An 18,225-nucleotide genomic window follows, 5' to 3' on the forward strand; every position below is an offset into this window, starting at 1 on the left:
ATCGATTTGAGTTTAGAAAGTTGTCGGCGTGGTCAACCAGGAGGGAAATGGACTTTTAGAGACCTTTAGCTTATTTAAAGACATGAAATGTCGTCATCCAGCCCTTCATTTGGATCCTTTTTCATCTTCGCCAAACCATGAAGTTTGAATTCTTTTCTTTTTTTTTTGCACTATCGTCGCCACACTGTAACTGTATAGCGTTCTCACTATTTATTGAAGTGTTATTTAAATGTGTGGTTTTCAGTTTACATATCGCTGCCTACACGTGAAATACATGGTGCACTGTGATCCTGTCTGGTTCCCATGAGAGAGAATAAATACAGGTATTTTGTTGCCACTTAGATGTTTTGGATCTGTGTGTGTGTGTGTGTGAGACAGGAAGTAGAAGAGAGACGCTGATTTTGAGGAAATGCACACCAGAAAGCCTGAAAGTACGAGTGTGTTTATTGTTTCCAGGCAGCACAGGGTTTGTTAAAGCGTGCGTTGCTTTGCCGCCGCCGCCGCCGCCGCTCGGGGTCGCGTGCCCGCCGCTGATGCTTCCGTCTATCTCACCCGGCCCTTGGCCTTGCCTCTTCCTTTGGCGCTGTGGAGAAATTGTTCAGCAGTGTGAGCACTGATGGGATCTGACCTGTTTGCTGAGCACAGAAGAAGCTAAAATTGAGAAGTTTGCATTGGGAATAAAAAAAATCTGAGACCGTATGAACGGATTATTCATGTGTCTCCTCATGCTTGGTGATAAACAATGGAGGAATTAAAAGTCAAACGCCAGAAGGTCATGCTATTAGCACACACACGGTTTCACAGATGCTCTCACACTCTCAGGAGCAGCCCTACCTTTGATGCTTTTTAAAATTTTTTTGTTTTTTTCCTGCACCTTTTGCCCAAAAGCCGTGAAGCCTTCAACAAATGTCTCCCACACATTTGACAAGCAGACTACAAACACTTACCGGCTGCTTCCACACTGACGCATCTTTTCTCTCTGTCTTAAATTTTCACACAGATGCTCTTTCCCTAGAATTTTTTTTATTTATAAAACTCCCTAAGCATCTGGGGTTTTGGTTTGAGCAGAACACGTTGGCTGATGTGCAGATCTCAGTTTTATACTATTGGAGAATATTTGACATAAAGGAGATAAAATGAAAACACACTGATATTTTTCATGGCTGTTTAAAACGGGTAACAACAACAACAACAAAAAAAAAAGATTTTAACTTGTTTACAGCCGCAGGAGGAGCAGTTTTCTCGGCACCTCTGTGAATCTCCTCGCCGCTCACTCGACGCGGCGCCTGGTCACATGTTCCCGCTTGGTGGGATTATGCGACTTTAAAAGGCCTTGAAGGAAGTTCAGGAAGATGACGAAATCCGTGAAGGATTTTCACATATACGAGGCCAAATAGAACAACTGAATGTATGTTTTCAAGAACAAAATTTGCACTTTTGTCAGAAGAGTCTGACGCTCGACTTCCCCGAAGGCTCTTTAAACGGAGACCAGAAAACCGCTACGGCTCCACGCGTGGAACGACACCCGAGATTTCCCGGGAAACCTCAGGTGGAGTTCCCACTTACCTCTGGTTGGCCTGAATACGCGACTGGAGCACATTGATCTGTGGGGGACAAACATGGGAGGTCTGGCTAAGCCCGGAAAACAAAGACGGGTCAGACGGACGCCAGAGCGGACCGGACGGCCCTGAAGATCTCAGCGGAGGAGGAAGACGGTTCTTCAGGTTCCTCTTATTATCAACAAAACATTTAACCTTCCATCAGTAGACAGTAAAGCTAAAGAGAAGAAAGTTATCAGTCATTAAAACCTTTCGGTCTTAATTTCTTTCACTTTTCAAGCTTCACCTTCTTCAAGGCTGATCTGAAGCACTGTTGAGGCGTTTAAGTGCCATGTTTTTATCCGCTTTTGGCAGGAATTTGAAGTTTTCTAATATTTTGCCGTCATTTATGGTATCCAGAAAGGTCGGTACAAAATCTCCAGTTTAGACACCGTTCACCAGTGTGCCTCTCGTTTTTAACACAAACCTAAAAACTCACTTATGTGTCAGATTTTGAGTTATTTTGGAAAAATTAATGTGCAAAATTTAAAAGCCTGTTTTTCCTAAACACAGTTGTGAAATTAGTTAATTCTTTGGCATTTTAGGACAAATGCTTGCTTATCTGAATCCTCACACTCCCAGAAAAGAAAGAGTTATTAATGCTCTCACCATCAAACTCCAAATGAAACAAAGCAAATAATTCCTCAAAGCGTCGTTTCATGTATTTTCTTCCTCTTTTCGACTGAACATCAAACGCAGACTTACTGTGGACCCACCAGACCTGACTCCTGCACTCCTGGATTAAACCACCACATGCGAGTTTCTGCAGTAACACACACCACCTGTTCGCGCTGCGGCTCTGGTCCCGTCCTCTGGGACCCCGGTTCGAGACCCTCGGACTCTTGACACAGACAGAAAAAAACTACACAACACGCCTCTTTTTTTTTACTCACAACTTCTGCTGCTCACTGATTCGGCTTTGGAGTAAACTGATCTGTAAGCACGAGTTGAAGAACAATCGGAAAATGATGAAAGTTTTGAGCTCCATCATTTTATCTTTTGTGGATTTTTCATGTGCATCTTGTTTTCAGTTTTTTTTTTAATCCAAAAGAATTATTTCCAAAAGGGAATCATAGTTTTCAACAATTTGAATAAGAAAGTAAAGGGTACAGTGACAACACAGTGACGACAAGTTACAGATTATGGAAGACTTCCTATATAACTATGCTTTTATTGCCTCAACAATCAACAATGATGTGAAAAAAGTGCCATTACCAAAATAATCAAATGATTGTTTAAAGGTTTTCAGTTTTTTTCTATAAATTTAAACAAATCTTAGTGACGATCAGAAAACACATCAATACGCTGACTTTAATTTTTTAATAAAAAAAAAAAAATTGGATTAAACAATTGGAGTTTTCAAAGATCCGGTGAGATTTTTCATCTAGTTTAGAGATTAAAAAAAAAAAAAAGTTGTGAAATAAAATGTTTTTTTTATCTGTTTTGCACCTTCCAAACAATGTTCTATAAATAACACCTTATTTGTTTTTTGAGCAGTATTCAAGTATTTAGATTAAAAAAAAGTTGGGGACACTTTGAGAACTACTGTTCTTTTCCTCTTTTTTTTTTTTTTTTTTCCACACTTACATCGTATTTCTGTCTCTTGAGCCTCTCGGTCAGGTCAAACTTCTCGGCCTCCAGCGTGAAGAGCCACTGCCACAGCTCGTTGGCCTTCTCCCTGTGGAGGAACATCCTCCACAGTCAACAACAGAAACATGGTCCCGCGACGCGTTTCCGGCTGCGTCCCCCGCCTCCTTACTTGACTTTCTCCTCGTTGAGATGCTCGATGTTGAGCGGTTTCCTCCTCTCCGCCAGGATCTTCTTCTTCTTCTCCCTCTCCGTCTGCTTCTTCGCTCCCCTCTTTCCGTCTTGCTGTGAGGCGAGAGAGCGACGGGAAGGAGTCGCGTTTCCGTTTCGTGAACGGGCGAACCGCGAGACGCCGGATGACTCACCCTCTGCTGGACGCCGCAGTACTGCTGAGTCATGTTTGTCAGGGCCTTCTTCTTCTTGGCGTCCTCGTCCTGCCTCTTCCGAGCCTCCTCCATCTCCTTCCTCTCCTTCTCTTCCTGTGGCGCAGAGTGGAGAAAGCCTTTTTATGTCTCTGAGGCAATCAGACTGATCTGTGCCACTCAAAAAGACACAATTTGGCATTATTAATATGTTATATTAACGTCTTAATCTTTTATCAGTCATCTGTGAAGCGCTTTTATTGAACTAGATAGGTAGAGATAGAGGAACTCACTGCCAAGCGAGCCTGCCTCTCCTTCTCCAGCTCAGCTCGGATCCTCTGCTGCTCGGCCCTCTCAGCACGACGCTTCTCCTAATCACACACACACACACACACACACACACACCGGTGCAGTGTGATTGTTTGCTGGGTGGTGCATCGCTCCAGCGATCTGGCTCGCGTTCCTGGAAGACTCACAATCCTGTTGACGAGAGCGACGAGCTCCTCCTCGTCCTTCTTCCTCTGGATGAAGTGGGCCTCGATCAGCGAGTGCAGCTCAGACAGATCCTTCTCGTGACGCTTCCTGTTGATGTCCTGCAGGTCACACAACCTTCATCAGCGTTTGGGCCGGATTATGGTTATTTATGCTTGGTTCAGTGCTGCTTCTGTTTTCAGCAAACGAGAAATCTTTTCTTCCATCACTTACGTCGAAGTCGACTTTTTCTCCTTCAGGAATCTTTGGCACCGTCATGGCTGGAGCAAAAGCCCTGAAACGCAATCGGTCTGGTTTATAATGCTAATAATATCGGGTGAAGGAGCCGGCGGTTTGGTCACATGAAGCGATCGAAGCTGAAATGATAAAATACTTACTTTGGTTTGGGTTTGGAGTCATCTGTCGTAATGAAAGGAGAACAGGCTCAGGTCATTCTGATTTATGTTTACCTCTTAAAACAATCCCCATTCTCATTCATCTCTTTCTTCTCAATACCAGAAAAGATCCATCTCAATCTTAAATATGGAAAAAAAAACATGTCGGTGCTCTCTCTCTCTCTCCCGCTGACCACATACAGCGAGGGTGGATTTGATCATTTTTGCTGGACGTGGCTGTAAAGAGTGTCTGGCACTGGATGTCCGGCACTGTGGCTTTAAAGCGAGTGGAGGACAGATTGTGGAACAGCATGTCGGGATCGGCTGCTGCCAGCGCTGAGGGGATTTCTTTATAGTCTCTTTAAAGCTGTTTCTCAAATACCACACAGCCTTTGTTTTGAGTTTGTGCAGAGGAGCGGTTTTTATTTTACTTGTGCCATAGCTATCACATGCAGCGGGGAAAAAAAAAAGAAGAAGATTCGCAGTACCTTCATCTGCAACTTGAGCTTCTACAGGAAGGAAATGGGAAAAATTAGTACATATAAATTCATCTTTTTGAATAGCAACTTCATATGTTGTAATATAATACGCTTTTATTGTGCATCATAAAAAAGTAACAATGTCTAAATCTAACGCGTTGACATGACGGTCTTTGTCTGGGTAAAGTATTTTAGTACCAAAAGCCGCATTAATAAATGTAAAGTCAGTGTGGGTCAGAGCTACGCTTGTAACAAATGAAACCACGTCAAGATGAGGTGTAAATTCAGATTATTTTAAACTGTGTAAAAAAAAAAAAAAAAAAAAAAGCCTTCCTCAAGAAAGAAGAGCAACGCTTGAGGCCAAGCGGATCCTCATCCAATATGGCGGCTATGTTCATAAGACAGTGGACGTAGCTTTCGTGACGTCACCCATAGCGTTCCCAAATCCAGCTTGATGCAAAACATTTGATGGTTTAATTTAGTCCGATCATGCAGAAACGGCAAAAAAAAAAAAAAATAACCTACCGTCTTCTGCGGGCTCCTCCGCAGGCTCTTCTGGAGGCTCTTTGGAAAAGGAACAGAGAAAAACCCATGAAATGTTGCTCCAGTGGTTCTTGAAACAGGTTTGTTAAAACGAACTTTTCTTTTGATCTGATCCTGATTTTGTCTGTTTGGTTTCACTGTAATTTTCAGAGAATTGTTTAGCAGCCAGTCTCCAAGGTAATCTGAAAGTCTTTAAGAAACCAGGTTGGGATCCACTGAATGATCCTGACGTCTGTTACAGAAAACGAAAAAAAGAAAGGAAGAAAAGGCCTCACCTTCAGCTTCTGGCGCCGGAGGCTCTGAGATGGTGAGAAAACAATGAATTCAAGCGTGATCATATAACCCAGCTCGGTTAAATACATTTATGTATAAGATGCATCAAAGAAATGGAAAGTTTAAACTGTTTCCGTAAAAGTAAGCAGAAGTCATAAAATGTCTGTTTACGTTCAGACAGAGGAGGCAATTCTTCCACTAAAGTGTTACCAGGATAAATATTTCGGGAGGAGGCGAGGGAGATTGCAGGATATCTGCACCGTGAAAATGATTAATCTCCAACACAGAATCACAAAGATTGGAGCTCGTGATTACTTTTCCTGACAAATAGTTGGGCAGCGATGACTCCTCGCTGCAACTCAAACATGGCAGCGCTGAGCCGCGCGGTGCATACAGATTTTAGAGGATGAAATATACCGTACCCTCCTCTTCGGGCTCTGGAAGGCGAGGCGGCGGATCGGAGCGTGAAACAGAGAGCAGGTCGTCAGTGTGCGAATGTTTGTTAACAGGAAGATTTACAGCAGAGGTCTGCAACCTTTAAAGACCTGCAAATAGGGGCTTTTTCTACCTTTAAAATTCTGTCTGGAGCCAGAAAACAGCTTTAATCTTTAAATCAGAAACAACACAGTTCGTAACGTTTAGTTTGTACTTTGACTATATACATAAAAACAGCATCTTAGGTTGTATTTAAGACATTTTTATCACTAAATCCAACATTTTTTTCCCGCTTGTTTTCTTTTTTCTTTTTCTTTTTGGCTCCTGGCTCTGGGTTGCAGACCTCTCATACAGACAGACGTTAAAAGGAAAAAAAAAGTTCCTACCATCAGCTGTGGGCTCAGGCGCAGCTGAGGTGGTCATAAATAACAAGGACACGATTAGACGTTGTCATTTCATCAACAGAATGGTGAATAAATCATATCAAAGGATTTCAAGGGATACAATAACTCATATTTTCTATCTTAGAATCGGTAAGAAGTCTGAGCTTTTGGACAAACATGAAACAACTCTCACAAACAAAAGATATCAGACGTGGAAGATGTGAATATTTTAAAGCGACTGTCAACTGTGTTCTTGCATGAAAAGCCTTTTTTTTTCAGTGTAGACATCCCTGCTTTCTTCAAAAGAATATCTTATTTTTGGATTATTTCAACAAATACTCAACTTCTTGGCGGAAACATAACAGTGATTAGTAGGCACTGACCATGAACATGCACAATAAAACTTGTAAATTTGTAAAAAAATGTAATCATATCCGCTTAAGTATTAATATCATTCATTACCTTCAACTTCTGGGGCGACTTCTGTATTAAAAGAACACATGAAGAATTTAAACAGTCAAAGTTTGTCGGTGGAAAACAAGTGAAGAAAACAGGAATACGACATAAACTCCCCAGCAATGAGACGCCACAAGGGCGTAAACAAGAAAGAGAGAAATATAAAAAAGGTTTTATTTACAGATGAAAAACAAATCACACAAACATTTTCTCTTTCAGAGTCTCCATGACTGAGTGAACAAAATATGGATTAGCGGATCAATGAGACGGTGGCAAACAGCTCGCGGCTGGGATTTGGTCATATTCGGAGCTCTGTCACATCGTCTCTCTCGGGATGCGTTGAAAAACACTGCAGGTGTTTGACATTCATGCCAAACAAAGCCGAAACAGGGAATGATCCCGGATCACAGACAGGGCCTGCGAGCGCTTCGGAACACGTCGGGAATCAAAGCGGCCTAAACACCAGTTAGGCTTCATAATTGCACCGCCCATCAATATGACTTTGTTTGGATCTGCCGCGGGGCAAACGCCCAGAACCTCAAGTCGAAATACAGCAGAGCAAATTCGACACATTAGTTATGAAGCTGGAAGTAAAGTGCTGCATGTTACATCGTGAAAATATGAGTTACAAAATAATGAAGACCACGATGGTTCCTGATATAGTGTGTGTGAATTCATGTGTTCTGCTAAGCTGCATTTTGTTTTCTGAAAGCCCGATTGCTCAATGTCACCTGAAGAAAAAATTGATATAAGGTGGTCAATAGTGACCTTGGGTTGAGCTTCTTTTCTACGATGTGATACATCCAGACAATTCTAGAAGAAATGTTGACTTTGTGCCTGCCACATGAATGAAGCCCTGGGTTGCTGTCATGTCATCATTAAAGGCCAGTTTACTGCTATAGCCTGACTACTTTTTCAAAGTCAAAATCAACAAAAAAAAAATATATTTTTTTTGTTTTTTATTCACTGAAAATTGTCTTACTATATAACCTTACCACTTTTTCAAAGTCAAAATCAAGAAAAAAGTGTTGTTTTTTTTCCACTGAAAATGGTCTTACTATAGCCTTACCACTTTTCTAAAGTCAAAATTAAGAAAAAAACGTATTTCGAAAAATTTCATGAAAAATGGTCTTACTAAAATAATATTCCTTTAATATTCCTTACCACATTTTTACAATTAAAATTAAGAAAAAATTTTGTTTTGCCAATTTTCCTAAAAATGGTCTTACTGTAGCCTTACCACTTTTTTACAGTCAAAAGATTTTTTTTGTGCCAATTTTCATTAAAATTGTCTCACTATAGCCTTACCACTTTTTTAAAGTCGAAATAAAGGATGATTTTTTTTTTTCCACTAAAAATGGCCTTACCACTTTTTAAAGTCAAAATTAAGGAAAATTATTTTTAAGTTTTTTTCACTAAAAGTGGTCTTCTTTTCTTTTCCAATATTCACTCATTGATGATTTTGTAACACTTTCGCAGTGGAGTGATGTTGTGTCTGTGGCTCACTTGGTAGAGCAGTGGTCTATGGTACGTGAGGTCACTGGTTCAACCCTCACCTCTTTCATTCAATGTATGCTCATGGGTGGTACCCAAGCACGCTTTAGGAGTTGAAATTAAGAAAAACAATGTATTGCCAAATTTCATGAAAAATAGTCTTACTATATATAGCATTATCACATTTTTACAGTCAAAATTAAGAATTTTTTTTTTGCCAATTTTCATTAAAATGGTCTCACTATAGCCTTACCACTTTTTTAAAGTCGAAATAAAGGAATATTATGTTTTCACTAAAAATGGTCTTACTACAGCCTTGCCAATTTTTTTAAAGTCAAAATTAAGGAAAAAATATTTCGCAAAATTTCATCAAAAATGTCCACTTTTTTACAATGAAAATTAAGAATATTTTTCTTGGCAATTTCCTTAAAATTGTCTTACTATAGTCTTACCACTTTTTCAATGTCAAAATTCAGAAAAATTTTTGTTTTGCCAATTTTCCTAAAAATGGTCTTACTATAGCCTTACCACTTTTTCAAAGTCAAAATCAAGAAAATTTTTTTTTTGTTTTTCTTTTCATTGAAAATGGTCTTGCCTTACCACTTTTTTTTTGTTTTTTCACTAAAAATGGCCTTGCCATTTTTTTGAAGTCAACAGAATATATTTCACCAATTTTCACAAAAAAGTCTTACGGCAGTTTCACTCGTCTTTTTAAATCAAAATTGAGCAACAATTCTTTTTCTTTTTCTGATTTTCACTGATTGATGGTCTTATCACACTTTTGCAATAACATGGTGTTGTGTCTGTGGCCTGCTCGGTAAAGTAGTAGCCTCTAATATGTGATGTCACTGGTTCGACTCCCATCTCCTTCCTTCAACTTACACTCTTGGACGGTCCCCAAACACACTTTTGGAGTTGAAATTAAGAAAAGAATATTTCACCGATGATCGTGTAGCCCTACCATTTTTTCAAGGTCAATGAAATATCAATGTCAATGAAAATTGGCAAACATTTTTTTTTTTATTTTGACTTCAATTTTTTTTCCACTAAAAATGGTCCTTGCTTAGGTAACCCTAAGCAAGATGGCGGAGATGTCGAATCCTGCCTACAGCACCACAAAAAAAAACATTTTTTTTTTTTGCCAATTTTCAGAAAAAATGGTCTTAGTATAGCATTTCCACTTTTTGAAAGTCAAAATTAATACATTTTTTTTTGTTTTTTTCAATAAAAATGGTTTTCCTAAAGACGTTATCATTTTTCACTAAAAATTGTATTAAAGGGATCCTTCAACATTTTTGCAAATTGGCCCATTTAGTGCAATTTCTTAGTCATTTCGAACAGCATAGTTACTTTTTTTGTGGGAGCGAGCTATTATTTATTTTGAGATGGGTCTGAGGAAAGCTTCACGGCAGACATAATGGAAGTGAACGGTATTTTTGCCTCCCCTCGTTAAACTCATCAAATACACAATCCAACAACCCCAAAACACTTTGGTGGACACGTTATAATTCACACATTCACTACGCTGTGAAATATTAATGCAAAATTACGAGATTGAGTTGTTTTTGCGAAGATTGCTAAGACGGAACTACTTACTAAATATGGTGTCTCGGCGTAGTGATTTCAAAAGTGGGTGATTAGTGCCGGTACTTCCTTCTACAAAACTTGAGAAGAAGACGGTTTTCTGATCATGGCAGACTTTGTTGTTGACAACGAGGACGATTTTTTTTTTTTTAACAATGAAACAAAGCCATATTTATTTGAACATCACTCGTAAACCTTTTCAAACTTGTACACTTTCAGCTATGTCCAGCCGTGTGGGTGAAAGCATTGCAACTACACTACGTCAATGGTTGAACAGCGTGTCACTCCGCTCAGAACTGTACTCAGAAAAAGTAGTTCCCAGTATTTGCTTCAATGTCGCAGCTTGCAGGCACAAAGTCAAAATTTCTTCTGGAATTTTCTGGTTTGTTATTTTTTTTCATTACCCAGTGTAGTGCACAATCTTTGTGAGCCACTCTAGTCAAACTTGATTGAAAAGGATCAGCACTGTCCTCAGAAAATCTTAACTTTCTGTCAGCGTGCGCTACAAACCGCCACGGTGCTGAAAATGTGAGTGATAATTCCAATAAAAGCTGACAGTTGAGTTGATGTGATCTGACTGACGGGTGTCGACAAATGAAATACTAACATCCTGAACCAGCTCACAATGTCTTCCTCGGCGCTGACAGCAGATGAGAGACACACACACACCACACACACACATGCACATGTGAATTCGTGCAGAAGTTTTACCTTCTTCCGGCTGCTCCTCTGCCTCTGAGCAGACATATTCAGGTCAGATGCATCCAGAAACTGACGCCAGCGGTGACAACAGAGGATGATCATGAGGTTTTTTTTTACTCACCTTCCTCCCTGGAAAGAAGGGAAGAAGTGAAGTTTAGGATGATCGGCTCACCTGCTGCTGCGTTTTGTAACCGTTTTCAGAGAGACGGTGGAAATACTCACGGTATCTCCTCGACGACTTCTTCGTCGGCCATCTTGGATTATAATAACCTGCATCACACAGGGATGCAGTGAAAAGTCAGAATCACTGCTTCGGCTCAAAACACAGTTAATCATCATGAAGATGCTCAGTGAGGCACATTGAGAAGATTTTCTCTTGAAATGATGTAAACTCAACACACAAACTGTCTCCATCCCTTTCTCTCTGTGGTGTGTGTGATGGTTTATCCTCCCCTCCTCCTCTTATTGACTGGAATGTTTTTACAGGCCCTTGAGATTTCTTCCCCTCTGACAGATGATCGGCGTCTTTCTTCTTTTCTTGTCCTTTTGGGTGCTTTTATCAATTGTACAAACAACTTGACCCAAAAAAAAAAAAAAAAAAAAGACGTATTTGGATGCACGCTGTGCGATTGGAAGAATTGTAGCATCTGAAATGATTCCACCGTGGGCACTGCAGGCAGAGGGCCCAGGGCTCCAAACAGCTCCAGGCCTAATCCTCAGCCATTTCCTCTTGGCAGTGATCAAGGCTGCAGGCAGCCGACTGGAATCCGAAAAGCTCTGAAACTACCCGGACGGCTGCGCGCGTCCTGCCGGGACGCGCCGGTGTATCTGAAGCCGCGCGTATCGGATCGGCTTTGATACGCACACTCGTGAATGATTTCCCAGGTACTCCGTCGGCTTTGAAGTGGCGCTCGCCAGGAGATGTCCGTCATAAGAAGTGCGATTTAGTCTGATGTCTGTGATTACCTTCCTGTTATTTTCTCTTTCAGTAGCACTTTTGATATAAACACGGTCTTAAAATTGTTGAGCGGACAGGGTCAGAGGGAGCTGAGGTTTATGTTTTCATTTCAAGCTATTGGGAAACCGTGTCTTGGCGTTTGATGGAAGTGGGCGTCTCCCCCAGCAGGAAGGGTCTAGACGCAATCAGTACGCGTTCTGGCCAACAGTGGAGACAGTCTTTTAAAGCTTCAACCACACAATGGGATCAGAACTTTCCAAACCCTGCTTTTCTAATTTTCATCAATCTCCCTTTTCAAACAAGTTCATGAATATATGTTTGGATCCGCTGGAGTCATTCCCTCACATAACTTACTTTTAAACCACAACTTCTACATTATTTATACATCCTGGGTTTTCTATTTATGAAGCAAATCAGATCATATATATATGTATATATATATATATATATATATATATATATATATATATATATATATATATATATATATATATATATATATATAAAGATCCAAGTGACTAAAAATACTTTATACAGATCTGGAAAAAAAAAAAGGTGTATTTTTCAGAAACGACATTCTGTTCCTCACGTTGCTCACATGCTTCATTCAGTGTCAGAAATATCCTCCCGAGACTCGACGCATTGACTTGTGTCCTCCGTTCTATTTATTGGTGCCTTCAAGAGATGCATCATGTGTTAACGCTGGAACGCCAGACCCCCTCCAATAAAGGAAATCACAATCAAGTCCTGTAATAACGCCATTAAACGGAACTGAGGAAGGAATTGCAGTTTTCCAACTGTAGATAAGAACAAAAGTTGAGTGATATATTGGTAAAAACACAAATTCTATTTGTCTGTTGGTCGGAAGAGAAAAACTTAAGAAAATTGCTTAGAAAAAGGAATAAATGAGGTTGAATAAAAAACGTGAATATATGTGTGATCTTTGTGTTTTTTTATTCAGACAGATGAAACGGTTGCTACATTCTGACGTGTGTGTGTGTGTCAGATTGTACGCCGTGTCGTTTCTTTACAGGCACATAAATCACCCCATCATAAAAGTCAGAGTCAGAGGTTCTGGATGTCGGTTGGTGAGGTGGGGAGGCGCTCGGATCTATTTATAAGAATAATGGAGGGAGCTTGTGAACAGGTGTGAGGCGGCAGCTCCTCCAGACAGTGAGTTTGGCTCTCTTTGTCCGGACTCACAGTAAATCAATGAGCCATATTCAGACGGGCTATTTTTGGTCAGCTGCCGGTTTGGCCGACGCTCACACGGCCGTCCCTCTTCAGTCTGTCCTGCCTTTTAAACATATCCCTCATCCTGGAGACAAGTTTATCCCATTCCTTTTGTAATAAAAGAGATTTATTATACACGTACATGTATGTTGAATGGATGACAAAACAAAATCATCTCCACGTCTCTTGGAGCTCGCCGCGCTCCTCCCGCCTGGCCGCGGCGCTTTCTTTCCACGTTCCAGCTGCGCCTTCGATCTTCTGCATGTCACATTCACACCTGACTGCTCTGAGAGAAACCCTGCTGCATGCGCTCTCGAATTCAAACGCCGCGGCGACTGTGAAAGGCCGAAGATAGGAGAGCGGGACGAGAAGAATCCCATCTGGGAAGCGGGGACTGGAAACTCCGACGGAATTCACGGTGCCGACATGGCCGGGGTATTTAATGTGTATTTGCTTTAATGAATGCGGTCAGTCGCCGTCTGGCTGGAACGGTGGAATAACACACACGGTCTGACAGTGGCAGGAATGCTGCGGCCGCCGGTTCGGGCATTAGGTAGCATTAGCTGAAATCCCAAAGCACGCCACCGACATGACAGTTTTCAGGGCCGGCTTAGCGCCTCCTTCACCGGCGAACGCCACGCTCAGGTCAGACTCCGTTAAGATTTTAGGCCATCGTCACACTTTGCAGAGGCGATATAAGCCAGAGGTTATCCTGTCGGTTTTTAAAAGTGGATTTGTATCAAAATCATCAACGTGTTCAGTGTTTGCTCTCATGCGCCCTGAGGTCACGGCCATGCTCGACTCTTACCTCCTATATATCCCCCGAAGAAGAGATGAAGCAAGTGCCCGTCTTATTCTTCCACATCCAGACAAAGACAAGTTCAACCACCCACCCCTAAACTAAAACACACACTTGCGTCCATCATGTGACCACATGTCTCCTGCATGACTGGTCAGGACCGTCGCTTCTATTGTTGGAAGCAGAACGATGAGTTATACCTGGAGAGAAATGCTGCCTTCAAGTGCTCCTCACATGACGGGAGAGGTTTGGACATGAACTTCTTTAATGATTGTTCTTTCCCGTCCTGTATGTTACGTGACCTGGTCTCACTTGAAAAGACCACAATTTCTAAAGTAGAATTTTTCAAATCAGATGCTCCACATCAAGTCATCAAACTGGCGTTTAAAGGGCTCTTCAAAATAATTAAATATTTGGCAGCCTTTGTGAAGGGATGAAGTTTTTTTTTAAATGAGATTTCTGTACAAAACTGGAAAAACGATCTGTAAAGTTGTTGAAGGTTGATTAACTCGCTGCACGTCAGCAGCTGTCAGACTGCTCTCAACAGAAGAGAAGAGAAACTGGTACACTAACATTTTGAAATACTATTTTTTTTTAAGTGGGAGAGTAATGATTCCCCAATGTTCTCATTTTTTTTGTGTGCTGTACCGACATTTCAGACATGTTGCTTTTATTCAGTGTAAAGAACTGGCGTGAACTTGCATCTCCACATCCAAATATTCCAGATGTGCTCGCTTAAGTACGCAGATGAGTAGATTTTCACTCCATGCAAAGTGCAACCTGCGTTTTCGAGTCTGAATAATACAGGCTGAGTAGTCTGTGTGCTGTTTTTCCCGCCGCCTGGAGACAAGAGACAATTAAGGCCACTCATCAGGCTTTGCCAGGTTCCTCACTGTAATTTAGCACGTTTCCTCTCTCATATTAGAAGTTACGCTCCTTGCAGTCTGCAGATAGAGTCCTTTAACTTCCCAAACTCAATTAGCAGCACTAATTAGCACCGGTGCTTTTAATGCATAAGAATTTAAATATGCAGGGGAATGACTTTCCATTTCCTCCTGACAGGCAGGGGCAGGTTTCCTGCCATTTGTCTCCCAGCGTTCTGATTTTATTCCCACACATTCATCTCAAGTTTGAACGTGGTTTTTGTCTGTTTGACCCCTGACCTTTTCTAATTCCATCCAAGCTTTGTGGCGTTATGAAAGGAACCAGAACAACGTGGAATACCTCAATGTCTTTATTGCTGTTTTTTTGTTGTTGTTGTTGTTTTGAGTCAAGGGTACAAAGTTCAGGACATTCATCCACCTGGAATATGAACACTTTGCATGACATTGAGAAAGAGACTACAGATAAGTGTGTTTTGCATAGGCGTAGCGCTACACAAACAAGTGTCTGGTTAAACATGGAAGTATAAAGAATTAAAAAAAAACAAAAAAAAGAAAACCACAAAATGGACACAAGATTGTAAAAAAAAGAAAAAAGAAAAAAAAAAGCACTGTATTATAACAAAAGAAAACATGAATGTCACATTAAATCACGCTCGGAAATGTTTTGGTCCCGCTCCCCTGCTCTTTTCAGGAGCCGTGGAATGTGATTGTCAGACTCGTGAGCAGTAACGTCGATCAATTTAATGCCCTGACAAACCGATCGGATTCACAACCTGCGCAGCCAAGAGCTGCAAAAGAAGGGAAGGAGAAATAAACACTGGAAATCACAAGTCTCAAAAAAAAAAAAATCACACTGAGTCGTCGTGAGGCGTTCGCGGACTGCGCCTCAGCTGTCGTAAATGTCGTCGTTGCAATCATAAGGCCAGAGGTTTTACATAGTGGTAAATATCCTTCTACTACTATCTTGCTATATGCGTAGGCACCCTGATTTAAGTATTGCTGAGCATAAGAGTGTGCATAGAGGCAAAAAAAAAAAAGAAGATTTAAAAAAAGAGAGATAGCAGTTTGGCCCAAATCCTACATTATAATTCCTGCGGCTTTTAAGCAGCGAAGGCACCACGTGCACCTGCTTCTTAGAGGAATGTCTGAAGATTTTAAAGTGATCGAACAGGTACAAAAAGCTCGGGAGGTCAGCTGAGGAAAGGGAAACACAACACATTAAGACATAAATTAAAATGACAATAAGAGCTAATAAAAGTGGCAACGGCCTGGTGAATATTCTAAACTCCTGAACCGAAACAAAACAAACTGCCTGTTGGTGAATAGTTCTTGAATACAAAAAAAAAAAGAGGATGAGTATACAGATGGTATATATGATACAGTATGATAAGGTCATAATCGAAACATCACATGTGCTAACATATATTACTCAGACCATCGCTGCACTATTGGTAAAAACATAATAAAAGTGAAATCAGCTAAATTCTAGAAGTGCTTATATTTCTATCCTGAACAGGTGAACATTGAATAAAATAGCAACGTGTGAAGCTTTTGCTTTAAATATAAATTAAAAAAAAAAAGAGAGAGAGAGATGGAGAATGATCTGCATGAGGGAGAGAAAGGGATTTTTACATCCATCTCTTTGGAATGTGGAAAGTTACTCAGTTACAGGCACCATGTATAAAAAGATAAATCTGAGTTTTAATTATTTCCGTCTCCTGGTAGGATTTATCATAGTAAATTTCATGTATCCAAATTTCACAGCATTGTATACTTTTTTTTTTTTTTTTAAAGAAAGCAAATATTGTGCAAAGGCACTGTAGGTGGCAACCCTAAAAACCTGCTGCGGTGCTCGGACGGCGTCTCTCCTGTCCTCCCACCGGGTTCCTCTTGGGGTCATTATTTGGTTATGACGAAGAAAAAAAAAAACAAAAAAAAAAACAAGAAGTCAAAAGGAAGAGTCTTGGATTGTCGGGGTCCCCAGCTCAGCTTTAGTGGCTCCTTCAAGGACATTAGTGTCCCATACCTGGAGGAAGACAGGAAGTCCATCAGTGCAGGGTCTGCAGACAGGGGTGGGTTAACGAGGGCGATCCCGTGACGCGGAGGGTCGACGCCGAGAGTCCGAGTCCCGCCGTTAACGTGCGGTTTAGAGGCTACTTGATGCCGGCTCCACACAGACCTCAGGGGGAGTTCAACAACCGCTCGCAATAACAAAGAGGAGGATTTCACAATGAGTCCAAACACTGCCGGTTTGGTTACAAAAGCAACTCTGGGCCCTGAAAATCATGAATATTGCGTCTCACAATGGAGAGTAAAGTTACAATATTACTCTAAACTAAATAAACTAGTTAACACACTCTGTATGAGTCTTAGACAAGTAAGTGGATTACAGATTACAGACGTGTATGAGCACTCTTCTTTAAGAAATGAATCAAGGAAAACAGAATAAACTGTGTTCCTTTGGAAACTATTCTATAGAAGGCAACTCTGGATTAAAAAAATACTTTGGTGTATAACCTTATACCTTTGTGTCCAAAACAATATGAGACAATTCTATTATTCTACATTAAACCAGAAACGGTCTATATTAGAGTTCTCTATATTACTTCCAAAAGAAATCAAACAATAAAATATATATATTGGTTTATATTAGACCCGTCTCGGTTATTCAATATTGTCCCAGAAAACAAGGACAATACTGTATTTTCATTCCCGAAAGACTTGAAACAAAATGTAACGCGACATTTATTCCAGATGGAGACCAGTCATTCCAAAGCGGTGTTGGTTATTTTGGACGCGCTTTATTAGAGTCAAACACGCGAAGGCTGTGAGGCTGCTAACGTGTGTGTGATTCACGGCAGGGTCAGATATCTATCAGGCCCCGCAGCGGGAAATCCAGAATCTGTACAAATCCACTGTCACGGAGGCTCCAGTGTGTGTGAGAATCGAACGGCGCGACGCGTCACGCCGACCGGGATCCCTCCGTCAAGGCCGAAAAGCCTCGGAGGAGGTGAAGGCCGCACGCCGTTTTCAAAATAGCACACAATGTTTCGGCGGCATCCCGAACGGGAGCGGAGGCGAGCAAAAAGGCCAGCCCGGAAAAGACGGCGCCGGTTATTGGCTCCGGGGCCGCATGCTGCGGCGTAAATCACGGCGCCGCTGACAGGGCGACACACTTAACGAGAAGGTCGCGCCTCCAATCTCTGAAAAGATTACCGTCCTGCCAAGGTGCCAGGACATTTGTCGACAGGAACAAAGCCGGGAAGGTCCGGCGGCGAGGGATCACGAGCGCCGGTTCCTTCTGCTGAGACGAAACTCTCAGATTTTGAACTTCTGACATCTCCGGCGTGAAACTTTTCAGCTTGTGTAACGCCGTCACTGCGGCTCATTTCTTCTTTTTTTTTCGCTTCCAAAAAAATCCCCGATCCTTTGGTTTCTGAACCCAATTACGAAAATGACAAAATTACTCTGCCAAGCTATGAACAAGGCAACGATTTAAGAGGCTGTAAAAAAAAAAGAAGAAGAAAGCTTTTCAAAGCCGTGGGTTCGCTCAGCAGCTGCAGCGTGGATGATGCCCACATGACTGGCC

General features: G+C 41.3%; 2 protein-coding genes across 6 annotated transcripts in view; both read right to left on the reverse strand.

Moving 5' to 3' along the window:
* Window positions 1-501: 501 nt before the first annotated feature.
* tnnt2e (troponin T2e, cardiac) lies at window positions 502-11,016 on the reverse strand. The gene is made up of 14 exons (XM_030114047.1): window positions 10,985-11,016; window positions 6,131-6,243; window positions 5,711-5,734; window positions 5,418-5,456; window positions 4,902-4,922; window positions 4,417-4,438; window positions 4,253-4,313; window positions 4,024-4,140; window positions 3,841-3,918; window positions 3,551-3,664; window positions 3,358-3,470; window positions 3,186-3,276; window positions 1,567-1,604; window positions 502-583 (listed from the first exon to the last, which is right to left on the reverse strand). Exons 1-14 carry the CDS (start codon window positions 11,014-11,016, stop codon window positions 544-546), a joined length of 903 nt encoding a protein of 300 aa, XP_029969907.1. The 3' UTR covers window positions 502-543.
* Window positions 11,017-15,988: 4,972 nt separating this feature from the next.
* cald1a (caldesmon 1a) overlaps window positions 15,989-18,225 on the reverse strand; it is a 51,263-nt gene continuing 49,026 nt past the window's right edge. For all 5 annotated transcript variants that reach the window (XR_003933277.1, XM_030113034.1, XM_030113033.1 and 2 more), the window contains one exon: window positions 15,989-16,662. Coding sequence is in view for 4 of the 5 variants with exons in the window: in XM_030113034.1 (XP_029968894.1) it covers window positions 16,649-16,662 (14 nt within the window). In the remaining variant the exon portion in view is untranslated. The remainder of the gene's footprint in view (window positions 16,663-18,225) is intronic.

This window comes from Salarias fasciatus, chromosome 17, assembly GCF_902148845.1.
Source record: "Salarias fasciatus chromosome 17, fSalaFa1.1, whole genome shotgun sequence".
In the NCBI taxonomy this organism is placed as follows: domain Eukaryota; kingdom Metazoa; phylum Chordata; class Actinopteri; order Blenniiformes; family Blenniidae; genus Salarias; species Salarias fasciatus.